General features: G+C 47.4%; 1 protein-coding gene across 18 annotated transcripts in view; it reads right to left on the reverse strand.

Annotated features, from left to right (window-relative positions):
- The window catches only part of SEC31B (SEC31 homolog B, COPII coat complex component), a 116925-nt gene that overhangs the window by 88834 nt on the left and 15789 nt on the right, over positions 1-12302 (reverse strand). For 16 of the 18 annotated variants that reach the window (XR_010412547.1, XM_064595154.1, XM_064595159.1 and 13 more), the window contains 13 exons: positions 11866-12096; positions 9406-9480; positions 9040-9144; positions 8594-8693; positions 7689-7867; positions 7303-7429; positions 6802-6947; positions 5901-6074; positions 5243-5404; positions 1946-2123; positions 1188-1502; positions 872-930; positions 204-350 (listed from right to left, as the gene is read on the reverse strand). Coding sequence is in view for 17 of the 18 variants with exons in the window: in XM_064595154.1 (XP_064451224.1) it covers positions 204-350; positions 872-930; positions 1188-1502; positions 1946-2123; positions 5243-5404; positions 5901-6074; positions 6802-6947; positions 7303-7429; positions 7689-7867; positions 8594-8693; positions 9040-9144; positions 9406-9480; positions 11866-12096 (1998 nt within the window). In the remaining variant the exon portion in view is untranslated. The remainder of the gene's footprint in view (positions 1-203; positions 351-871; positions 931-1187; positions 1503-1945; positions 2124-5242; positions 5405-5900; positions 6075-6801; positions 6948-7302; positions 7430-7688; positions 7868-8593; positions 8694-9039; positions 9145-9405; positions 9481-11865; positions 12097-12302) is intronic. The other 2 variants (XM_064595155.1, XM_064595157.1) reach the window with 2 other exon arrangements.

Below are 12302 nucleotides of genomic sequence, written 5' to 3' on the forward strand. Positions count from 1 at the left end.
CCCAGTGTCACGCCGCTCCCCCTAGACCACAGCAAAGCTGGGGGAAGGGGCGCGCCCTCTTCTCTGCAGTAAGGACATTTGGTACCTGTCCACACTGGTTCCCCAGTGCAGAAGGGGCCTCCCCTCTGGGGAATGAGGCCCAACTACCCATGCTCCCTGCTTTTCTATACCCAAGGAGAGTTGGACTGCACTGTTCCTCTCACCTGCAGGCTGAATTCTCCTGGAGCTCCTGGGGAAGCATGGTCCACACCAAGGACAGAAGGCTGTGAGGAAAGGAACCCTCGTGGCTCAGGGGTGAGGCTCATAACTGGAGCAGTAATCGGTACCGGGGGCATAAATGTCTCTGGCAACTAAAGCCAGAGAAAGAAAGGCATAGGAGTCTAAACTGAGAGACTTGCTAGGCCCTGCTTTGAGAGAATAACAGACGGGGCGCCTGGGTGGCTCAGTCAGTTAAGTGTCCACCCTCGGCTCAGGTCATGATCCCGGGGTCCTGGGATCGAGCCCCACATCGGGCTCCCTGCTCCGCGGGGAGCCTGCTTCTCCCTCTCCCACTCCACCGACTTGCGTTCCCTCTCTCGCTGTCTCTCTCTCTGTGTCAAATAAATAAATAAATAAATCTTAAAAAAAAGAGAGAGCAACAGAAGTCCTGAGTGAGCAAGGGAACAGAATAGCGAGTAGGGAGCCAGGAGATGGGGAGACTGATACATATATGCAAGAAGGAAACAGGAGATGGCCGAGGGGAGAAGAATGAGTGGGGAAAAAGACAAGACAGTCTGTGTGCCTGACAAAGGGACGGGCTGAATTCTGGAAGAAACTAGAATGTGGGTCATTGGTGAATGTATGAGGGGTAGGTGGCAAGAGATGAACTGACCTTTTTCCTTTGGAGGTCTGCCCTGGGCACTGGGGCATTTTTCAAGGAAGCTTGAGGTCCTGCATAGCACAAAGATAGAGGTATTTAGGGGCACAGTCAGGGACACTGGAAATCTTCAGTCTGAAGGCCAGCAAAATTATTTTAGTTGGAGTCAATCACACCTCCCTCTGCAGACCAACCATGTGCTCAGTTGACATTCTCCAGCCCAACGGCCCCCAATCCACTGGCGTGAGGAAAGACTCCTAAGGTGACAGTGGAAGGGGGAAGAGAAGGAGGCAATGACCCAGAAGGTGGAAGCTGTGGAAAGAAGACTGACCTGGGTGAGCAGTCGAGGGGCCAGTGGTCGGGAGGACACTAGAGCATGCAGCACCTGGCCCTCCTGGAGGGTGCGTCACAGAGAAACTGCCAGGAGGGGCTAGGGACCGGAAGCTTGTAGGGCTGACCCCTGGTAGTCTCACAGGAAGTGGAGGGAACAGTCGAGCAGTCTCGGCCAGGGAGGTAGAGCCAGGCTGTATGACATCTGGGGGTACCATGGGTGGAGGTGGACCAGGAAGAGGCCATGTTCCAGGGAACCCCATGAGGTTAGGAACTTGGGCTTTTTGCCCTCTTAACAACAGTGGCTCAAATAAAGCTGAAAAGGAAGAGAAACAGGCCATTTGCCATCAAACTTCAATTTGGGAGAGACTCAGAGCATATCAGGGAAGAATAAGGCAGCAATAAAACCAACCAACCAACCAACCTAATAATGCTAACGAAAGATTAATATATGCATATGGAGATCTATCATTCACAAAATACTTTTAACTATTCCTCATTTGACCCTAAAAACAATCCTGTGGGGTTGAAATGACCAATATAATAGCTATTCTCACTTTTCAAAAGAAACAGTGGCTAAGTTTGTTGCCCATTGATACAAAGCCAGTAAGTGACAGTACTGGGGATTCAGACTTCAAATTCTAAGCTCTTCTTGCTACATAGTAGACATAATGCCTCCCATACCCATGCTGGCCATGCCAACTGTTTTCCTCTGTGCTCTGCCCAGACAAATCTTGACTCACTCACTCATTCACTCACCAGGCCTTACACCAGGGGCCAAAGGCAAAGGCTGGGCTGCCTGGGGCTCAGGTACCCTGTAATCATTTATATTCTGTGTTTGGAAGCTTTGATAAGGGCCCGGATGGGAAGGTATCAAGGGTGTCAGCAGTGATGACTGAGGTGTGAAAATCCTTGGCCTTGGAGATGGAGTTGGAACCTGTGAAGAGAAAAAAGGGTCAGCACTTGGAAAGGAAAAGAAAGGTAAGTAATTGAAAATAGAAGAACAATAAAGAACATGAAACAAAAAGTTAGCTCTTAAAATGAAAATCAACGGAACTGGTAAGTTTCTATAAAAAGTGACAAAGACAAACAGAGAAAGACATGTATCATATGATCTCACTGATATGAGGAATTCTTAATTGTAGGAAACAAACTGAGGGTTGCTGGAGTGGGGGGTGGGGTGGGAGGGATGGGGTGACTGGGTGATAGACACTGGGGAGGGATGTGCTCTGGTAAGCGCTGTGAATTGTGCAAGACTGTTGAATCTCAGATCTGTACCTCTGAAACAAATAATGCAATATATGTTAAGAAAAAAAAGAAGAAGAAGGTAGCGGGAGGGGAAGAATCAAGTGGGGGAAATCAGAGGGGTAGATGAACCATGAGAGACGATGGACTCTGAAAAACAAACAGGGTTCTAGAGGGGAGGGGGGGTGGGAGGATGGGTTAGCCTGGTGGTGGGTATTGAGGAGGGCATATTCTGCATGGAGCACTGGGTGTTATGCACAAACAATGAATCATGGAACACTTCATCTAAAACTAATGATGTAATGTATGGGGATTAACATAAGAATTAAAAAAAAAGTGACAAAGAGGGGCGCCTGGGTGGCTCAGTCTGTTAAGCATCTGCCTTGGGCTCAGGTCATGATCCTGGAGTCCCACGATCCCTGCATCAGGCTCCCTGCTCAGTGGGGAATCTGCTTCTCCTTCTTCCTCTGCCCCTCCCCCTGCTTGTGCTCTTTCTCTCTCTCTTTCTCCCTCACTCTCTCTCTCAAATAAATAAAATCTTAAAAAAGAAAGAAAAACAAAGTGGGAGGAATTATTCTTCCTCATGTCAGGACTTACTATATAGAGGTAGTATTCAAGACAGAGTGGTATTGTCAGAGGGAAAGACACACAGATCAACAGAACAGAACAGAGATCTGAAAAATAAATCCATAAAAATATGCCCAGTTAAGTTTTTGACAAAGGAGCAAAATCAGTTCAATGGAGGAGAGACAGCCTTTTCTTTTTTTTTTTTTTTTTAAGAACTTATTTATTTGTCAGAAAGAGAGAGAGCACAAGTAGGCAGAGCGGCAGGCAGAGGGAGAGGGAGAAGCAGCCTCCTTGCTGAGCAAGGAGCCCGATGTGGGGCTCAGTTCCAGGACCCTGGGATCATGACCTGAGCTGAAGGCAGATGCTTAACCGACTGAGCCACCCAGGCATCCCGAGACAGCCTTTTCAATAAATGATTATGGATATCCATTGGCAAAAAAAAAAAAAAAAAAAAAGCTTGACCTAAATTTCACACCATATGCAAAAATTAACTCAAAATAGAACACAGACTTAACTGTAAAACATAAAACTATAAAACTTTTAGAAAGAACATGGGAAAACTTTAGGGGACTGTGGACTGGCAAAGACATAAAAGCCATGATGATCCATAGAAAGAAAACTATAAATTGGACCTTAAAAAATTAAAAATTTTTGCTTTGTGAGGGACCCTGTTAAAAGGTGAGAAGACAGGGGCACCTGGGTGGCTCAGTCGTTAAGCGCCTGCCTTCAGCTCAGGTCATGATCCCAGGGTCCTGGGATCGAGCCCCACGTCGGGCTCCCAGCTCCGCGGGAAACCTGCTTCTCCTTCCCCTACTCCCCCTGCTTGTGTTCCCTCTCTCGCTGTGTCTCTCTCTGTCAAATAAATAAAATCTTTAAAAAAAAAAAAAAAAAGGTGAGAAGACAAATTCTTACATAATTATACACACACACACACACACACACATACACACTGGTGAGATCTGAATCTATGGATTGTACTAATATCAGTTTCTTGGTTTTGACATTGTACTATGGTTGTGTGGGACACTGGAATGAAGTGGGGGTGGGGATGTGATGCATGAGACTTCTCAGTACATTTCTTTGCAACTTCCTGTGAATCTGTAATTATTTCAAAATAGAAAGGAGAGAGGGAGAGGCAGAGAGACAGAAAGAAAGAGGGGATAGGAGAAGGAAGAGGAGGGAGTGGAAAGAAGGAGGAAAGAAGAAAGAAAATTAAGATGAGAACTGAAGGTGGGACAGGATGAATCATCAGAGCTTCCACCTGGTACCTCTACTTACCATCTTGCTGGATTTTGTTCCCCAGTCCCTCCAGCAGGATCCTGGTATCATAAGTTAATAGCACCCTAACCATCTGGGCACTGGATAGTGTCTGGGGGTCAGTTCCCCCACTTCACAGACTCCTCTAAGCCATCACCAATTTCTGTCAATTCTACCTATTATCTTAAATCCAACCTCATTCTCCAGCTTTAGGTCAGTCATTTCATGTCCTCATCATCTCTTGCTATTGCCTCTTAAATGCCTCCAGCCTTGTCCTTCCTAAATACATAGCTAGTCATTCCCCTGCATAAGACCATTCAATTTCAGGGTCAAGTCTAAGGTCTTTAGCACAGAATTCCAGGTCCTTCCTGCTCTATCTCCTACCTGTTACTCCAGCTTCATCTAACCTCACTCCCCTACAACAAACACCTGTTTGGCAGCCCCATTAAAATATTAGTAGTTCCTCAAGTGGGCTTTGCTTACTCTCCCTTCAATGCTTTTGTACAAGCTGTTCCCATTGCTTGAAATAGCATTTACCTACTCCTTCCCTTGCCTAAATAACTTTTAATCTTCAATACTCAAACATCATACTCATTCTAAAACGTTCCCTAAACTTCTCCCCCTCCTCGAAAGACTAAATTGCTTTTTTCTGTGTGATCCCATGGCACCTTATCATACCCTAATCATGGCATTGATGAATTTTACTGTACTTATTTTTTACATATCTATCTTTCTACTAGACTATGAGCTAATTAAGGGCATAAATCATGGTTTGTCCACATTTCTGTTCTAAGAGCCTAGCAGTTGTTTGACAAGAAGTTATCAGAAAAATAACTGAATCTATGCTCTGCAAAGTTGAGAATTTTCATCATTTTTTTTCACTAATATATTCCAAGTGTCTAGAACCATGCTTGGTACCTGGTAGACATTTAATAAGTATTTTTGAATGAATGAGCAAATGAATGAACAAACCAAACCAGATCTTACCAGGTGAGAAGGCCAGAATCCCAATCTGTAAGATGATGTTTCTTCAGAGTGGGGGGTAGCTCCCACAACAACCCGTGGGAAGGGGAAAGGAGGACACTGTTGGCCCAAGACACCAGAACCTTGGGCATGAAAAAGTCGATCTCTCAGCTGCTGAATTGGTGGCTACAAAAGTTATAATAGTGAAGAACTGTGTTAATTAAAACAAGTAAACATCCTTTCTTATAAGCCTCGCCCCATATAGCATTCAAACTTCAGTTGGCCCTCTACACTTCAGCCACCTTAGATGACTCAAAGGTCCCTAATCCCTGCCAAGCCTCCCTCCTTACTGTTCCTTCTGCCTAGAATGCCCTACATCTGCTGGGAAGCTGCTTCTTTTTGAAGGTCCAGCTCAACTGTTTTAACCACTGGAAAGCCTTCCTTGATTGCTCTGGGCAAAACCAGCCCCTTTCCTGGAGTCCCACAGTGCCTAGTATAAGCTTCTGTTATAACACTGTAAGTTACTGACATCTGATTTCCCCCAAGGGACTGTGAGCTTCCTAAGGGACTAGATCTCATTTATTCTAGAATTCCAGCATTTGCATAGTGCCTAGAACATGGCAGTGCTCAGCCAGTGTTAGATGACTGAAATGGTTTGCTCTCTGTACGTGGTCCCACTCACCTGAGTACAGTCACTGGGTAGGTAGCTCATGGCAGTGGCCAGGCTGCCCTGGGCTGCCAGGAGATTGGCATACTGAGTGACCCTGCAGGTTGTGGCAGGGCCTGCGCTCACCCCGTCAGGACCCCGCAGTAGCTCCAAGCTCCTATTAAGGACCATCACCTTCTCCATCAGGTCCTATAGGAACAGGGATAAAGGCAGTCAGGTCTCTTCAAAGCACATCCTGCTCCCTAAGACCAGGCAGTTCACCCAGGGACTTCCCACTTTGGGTATGAGGGTACCTGGCCATGGCCAGGTACAGGCAGCAAGTGATGATACGTAAGAGATGTAATAGTTAGAGAAGAGCCTCTTGGCCTCACCTCCCAAGCTATTAGCATTTGCTTCAACTGGGTCCATCTGGGTCTTAGACTCTCATACATCTCTGCCTCTTTTTTTGCTTTCTTTACCCTTTCCTCTGCTAGTACATCATCAGTTTCAGGGTCTGTTATACTATCGTTTCATCTGTGACTTTGTCTTCCTATGAGTCTTCTCTAGTTACCTGTAGAGTGTCTGGTAAAATTTAAATCCACAGAACTTTTCATAGCAGCTAATAGGAGGCTCAGGCTCACAATTATTCAAATAGAGAATAACTTTGTATAACCAAACCTAAAGTGGGAAAAAATTATGAAGGTTAACACCTAAGCAGCTGTTGCTCAGTCTCCCCTGACTGGGAAGGAGAGAGGGAGGTGCTAGCTCATCCCTGGGAAAAGGTCCCAGACACTGAAGGCCCTTTTCTACTCCCTAATATACTAATCCCAGCCTGGGTACCCAGAAGACTTGCCTCTGATGTCCCTGCACATCCCTATCAATAGCCTTTCCTAAGAGCCTGGTATGGAGTGACCAGTGCCCTACAGAGAAGGAGCACCTGTAGAGCCAGGGGGGAGGAAGCCTGGTGGCATCTTGCCCAACACTCCACCAGCTGCTCCACACTCCCTGAGCACACATAACAGAGTCTGGCTTCGGAGGTTAGTGCTCTGCCACCCTCCTGTTCCATGCGAGTACCCAGCATGTCTGCAGAGAGAAGGAAAGTTCTTTAATGGCATAGCTTTCCCGTGCTTCTTCTCATTCTCCTGTTTGAAAATAGGTGGAGGATCATGAGCTGGGACAAGTAACCACAGTGGCTTTGGACAATAATGAGGCCAACTTTGCGCTACAGGGAAGGGCGGAGCTCTTGCGAGAAAAAGTAAAACAGGACAATACATGATCCCTACTAGAGTCCTTGCCTCCCAGCTGAACCAGACCTTGGCCTTGACAACACGGCCTGACCTCCCAGAGCTCAGGCTGCTCCTCTGCCTCCTCCCTCACCGTGTCCATGAACTCCACGCTAGAGTCACACCACTCCATCCTGAAACCCAGGGCTACCTACCACAGAGCTCAGGGAACTTCTCTGGCCCAGAGTAGGTCAGGAGCAAGGCCAGTGCCTCTTTCCAGTTCTGCAGGCTACAGGCATAAACCATCTCCTCCCAATTCTTCCGTACAACACAGGCTAGCAGCTATAATGAGCAGAGAGGGAAGGACGTCATTAGCCATCCATCCAACACAGTCAGAGTCACACACAGGGACGTGCTAAGAAAAGCCACTGGTGAACAGGCTTCCTATTAGACCACTGACTAGGCGTTGGGGGTGAGGTAGGAGTGGTTGGAGTGGGGAGAGGGAAAGCCTGGCAGATCTTCTAAACATCAAGGTGCAGGCATCCACCTGACAAAGTCCAAGTAATCCCCTCCCCTCCTCTCCTGCACAGTGGGCAGTTACCGAAGAGATTCTGGTTTTCTTCTTGGCCCAGTAGCACTCCTGTGTTTGCTTTAGCAGATCTGCACCCCCAGCCTGGGCCAGGATGATGGCATCAGCAAAGCGCTCTTCTTTCAGACACAGCTCCACAGCAGGGCGTAGTTCTCCAAGCAGGAGAGCCTGGCTCAGGAGTCCATCAGTGTCTGCAGGCAGAGGCATCCCCTCCATGTGAGCCTGCCCTCAGACCCTAGCTTCCTGTCCCCTACAGGGCCCATAGTACACCCCTTCTATCTCTGTATCACTCAGCCTCCCTTGCCCCAAACAAAAGTCCCAAGTTTCATTCCTCAACAACAAAATGTAGTGGGCTGTCCCAGAGTGCCAGGTCCAGTGGTAACTCTAAGGACAGGGCTCAAGATGAGGGAGAGCCTCATATGGCAATATTAGAGGTATAGTGTGTGGTTGCTCAGCAAAAACAGAGTCACAGTGGTTTTTTTTTTTGTTGTTGTTGTTTTTTTAAAGATTTTATTTATTTGCGAGAGAGACAATGAGAGACAGAGAGCATGAGAGGGAGGAGGGTCAGAGGGAGAAGCAGACTCCCTGCTGAGCAGGGAGCCCGATGTGGGACTCGATCCCGGGACTCCAGGATCCGAAGGCAGTCGCTTAACCAACTGAGCCACCCAGGCGCCCCGAGTCAGTGTTTTAAGTAAGAAAACAGTAGAAAAAAAAAATCTTGCTAGAAGGCCTTCCACAGGAAAGACATATCCATAAAAATCCAGAGAGAGCTCTAACCAGTAACAGAACCACTCAGCATTTGTGATGGTGGGAGGGAGGCAGGAGGCAGAGGACAAGAAGAAAATGTTCTCAAGTCCAAGAACTCTGAGCCCACCTACTCCCACATAGAGCGTTTCTCTCCCTCAGGATCAGAGTACCTTCTGTGATGGGGATCTCCCATGGAGTCATATTCTGAGGGACCAGCTCATCAAAGAAGGATGAGGAGGCAGAGGCTTCCTCTGTGATGTGTTCGGAGGTCTGTACAAGAAAGGACAGAGGTGGCTATTTTGGAAATGAACCTGAAAACAGACAGACAGCTGGCTTGGTAGCTCTCTCTGAGAGCTCTACTATCTGGCCCTTAATGGGTAAAGCTACAGAATAACCAGATAAGGTTTGGGAAGGTCTCTAGTCCATAGCTCCTCTCCCAGCCCAAAAGTTTATGCACTCTGTGTCTCACTGTGGTTCCAAGAAATGAGGAGTTTGAAGACTTCTACAGAAGCCAAGCACTTTATGAGAGCAAAGCAAATGTCCAGGAAGGGGCAGATGCCCTAAAGGCAGGTCTCCTGTGCTACCCCAGGTCTGGCTGTCTGGGCTCCAACCACACCTGGCTGCAGAAAGCCTGCTGTCTGTTACTGTGGAGATCATCTCCCTTGGGCCTCCCTTGAGGGGTCTCGTCCAGCCCCAAGTCACTCTTCAAACCCGCGGCCACCTGCAAGGAGAGATCTATGAGTACCCTCTTCCCAGCACAAGGTCAAACACCTATTATGCTTTCTTCCCACCTCCACACCACACAGACTGGACTCTCTAAGATTCTTGGGCTATTTACCTGGGGAAAAGCCTACATCCAGGAGGTAAAACGTTTGTATATGCGTTAATGAAGCCCAGAAAGAGGTCACTGAGACGGTTCCCACTGACAGCATTCTCTTCTTCTCTGCTTCAAGTACATGCTTCTGATGTGAAAGCAGCTTACCTTCTTCTGGAACTCATCTTTACTGTATCCTAATAGTTTTAGAAATTTCATTCTGGAGTCTTCCTCTAAGGTCACCTAATGAACCACACAACACACAAGTCTCCATTAAATCAATGTGAATGACCCTCTCTTGCATAAGCTGAACATCTGTGCCAGTGTACCCTCTAATATAGTTCTTCATACCACCAGAAGTGCCCTACTGAGGCCAACACCGTCTCTCCCCTTTTCCTCCCCCAATTTGATCCTGCTGAGCTGGAGGCATGGTGTTAACAAAACCCTCTCCCACTTCTACATGAAAACTGGACCATGGACCTTCTGTTGACTTACTAGATCTGTTAGCCTGGATACCTGGTAAGAGTCAAATGTCACCTATGTTTCCAGGCAACGTTGCTTGTGATGGATAAATTATATCTGGACTCGAACTACACAAAACTTAAATAGCATCTGTGGACACCATGCTCGCAGGCTTCCCTGACTGCAAGGACTCTTGTAACTGAAAAGATCTCTTGTAGGGACTCTAGAAACATTTTGGAAGTGGGTACAAGAGACATTGGCTCTTGTGGGCATGAGGCTTCAAAGCCGGGGCCACCGACACACCTGCCTTGTGTGCATCTCATCACCTTGCACCTGAGCTGTCTTTTGGGGAGGTGATGAGAACTCTGGACCGCTGCATGGGCTGCAAGAACCCCCACAGAAGAGCGCCACCTCAGGCTGCCCTGCCAAGCCGTGGTTCCTGTCCCACATCCTTCTGAGGAGACTGATGCCAAGTGAACCTAGAGTCTCGTGAGTCTAAAATATCTAGTTGAAGGGGCGCCTGGGTGGCTCAGTCGGTTAAGCGTCTGTCTTCGGCTCAGGTCATGATCCCAGGATCCTCGGATCGAGCCCCACATCGGGCTCCCTGCTCAGTGGTGAGTCTGCTTCTCCCTCTCCCTCTGCCTGCCTGTCTGCCTACTTGTGATCTCTCTCTCTGTCAAATAAATAAATAAAATTTAAAAAAAAAATATCTACTTGAAAACATAGTTCGTGGTGGAAGCTGCATAGATACAATAAACAAAGTCAGCTTAGAGGCGCCTGGGTGGCTTAGTCGGTTAAGTGTCTGCCTTTGGCTCAGGTCATGATCCCAGGGTCCTGGGATCTAGCCCCACATCGGGCTCCGTGCTCAGCAGGGCGCCTGCTTCTCCCTCTACCTCTACCTGCCTGCCTGTCTGCCTACTTGTGATCTCTCTCTCTCTGTCAAATAAATAAATAAAATCTTTAAAAAAAAACAAAACAAAACACAAAGTCAGCTTACCCACTCAGTGTCCCAGATACTGGGGGCCAAGCCTTCCTGAAGCTGTACCTTAATCTGGGTTAGGTGGCTGGGCCCTTCATTTGCCCTACACAGAGCCATGACTTCTGACTACTATCTTTCTCACAGTCTCTCAGGGCTCCCTTCTTCTCCCATACTTGTCCTTTGGAAATGTTCAGCCACATTCAGCTTCAGAACCATCATAATGGACAGCTCTTGGGTAGGTTTTCAACCAGACTCCCCTCTATCCTTAGGTACTGCTGCCTCCTTTGTTTAGAAGAAAGGCTCAACTCCTGATGATGCCCTCTATTCTCTTTCCCATTCCACCATTCCTGGAGCAGTTGGCCGTATTCTGCTTACAACAAAAGCATCATTTCTTATTCTTTTCTTCCCACACCTTTTTCTAGCTTCACTCTACAGTTGATGATCCTTCTCAAATCCTGTCTCCTTCCCAGATTCCTGGTGTCTACCATCACAAAGTTCTACTGTGTCTGAAGCATAGACCCCAAGCCCTTCTTAGATCCCCTGGGACAGCTCTGTCCTTTTTGCATTATTTACTACGATCCCAAAGCTTTGAATAATCCTCTCACTGCCTGTCCAGTCAGTTCTCTTTCTCCCTTTAGTTCTCTCCTCCCATCTACTCAATTCCTTTGACAGGTGGAACACTCCTCCTGATGTCATGCACAACTTGAAATTTCATTAGCACTGAACTTGATCCATGCCTCCAGAGTAAACTGGGACTTAAGCCCTGAGTCCCACCATAATAACTTGCCTTGGGTTATCTGAAACAAACTCAAAGCCTTCTCATGATGATGCCCCCTTCCAGCCAATCCTCTTTCCTTCCTTTCCTTTCTCTTCTCTCTTCCCATCACGTTATCTGCCCTTTGCCATGGCATAAAAGCCTTCACCTTGGCCTTGGTAAAGTATCTAGGACATCAGCAATAGAAGCAAAAAAGGCAAATGTCACTTGTACCCCTCAGCTTCCTTAGCTGCAAAAGGTCTCTGAGACACCAGTAAAAAGTAAAGATTCTGTGTCCAGAGGGTGGTGTGGTGTAGGAAAAAGCCTAAGAGGTCAGGGCCTCTGTAATCTAGGTCACAATGTGGTTGTCCATCTCCTAGAGTTTCTGGCTTTGGGGAAACACTTTCGGAGCAGCCAGCCTCAGGCTTCCTACCTTCAGGAATTGCCAGAGCATCTTTTCACTTTGCAGTGATGTTTGTTCGATCTTGTTCTGACAATAATTCAGAAGATTTCCTGATTCCAGGGCCTCCCGCAGCTCAGCTGACCGCCTCAGTAATTCAGATTCTGTGATGACTTGACTGATGAAGACTAGGCGGAGGCAAGGCTGTGGCATCTGATGGGCAGGGGTGCTGGGGAGGCCAAAGGTAACCAGCTTCCCTCCAAACTGGCGAGGAAAAACAAGAAGGGTTAAGGTTGTATCTTCAAGCTAAAAATTAACACCAAGTCCAAATCACAGGGAAGGCTATTTATTGGTCGACCCTAGGATAGGAAATCAACAATAACAACTCCTGGGGGTGGAACAGGATCAGGAACTGAGTAGAAAATGCACCCCTATACATAAACCACCTCTACATTTTTAGCACCATCAGC

Source organism: Mirounga angustirostris, unplaced genomic scaffold (assembly GCF_029215605.1).
Source record: "Mirounga angustirostris isolate CCGP_5_RB_7025 unplaced genomic scaffold, mMirAng1.0.hap1 SCAF_6, whole genome shotgun sequence".
Taxonomy (NCBI): domain Eukaryota; kingdom Metazoa; phylum Chordata; class Mammalia; order Carnivora; family Phocidae; genus Mirounga; species Mirounga angustirostris.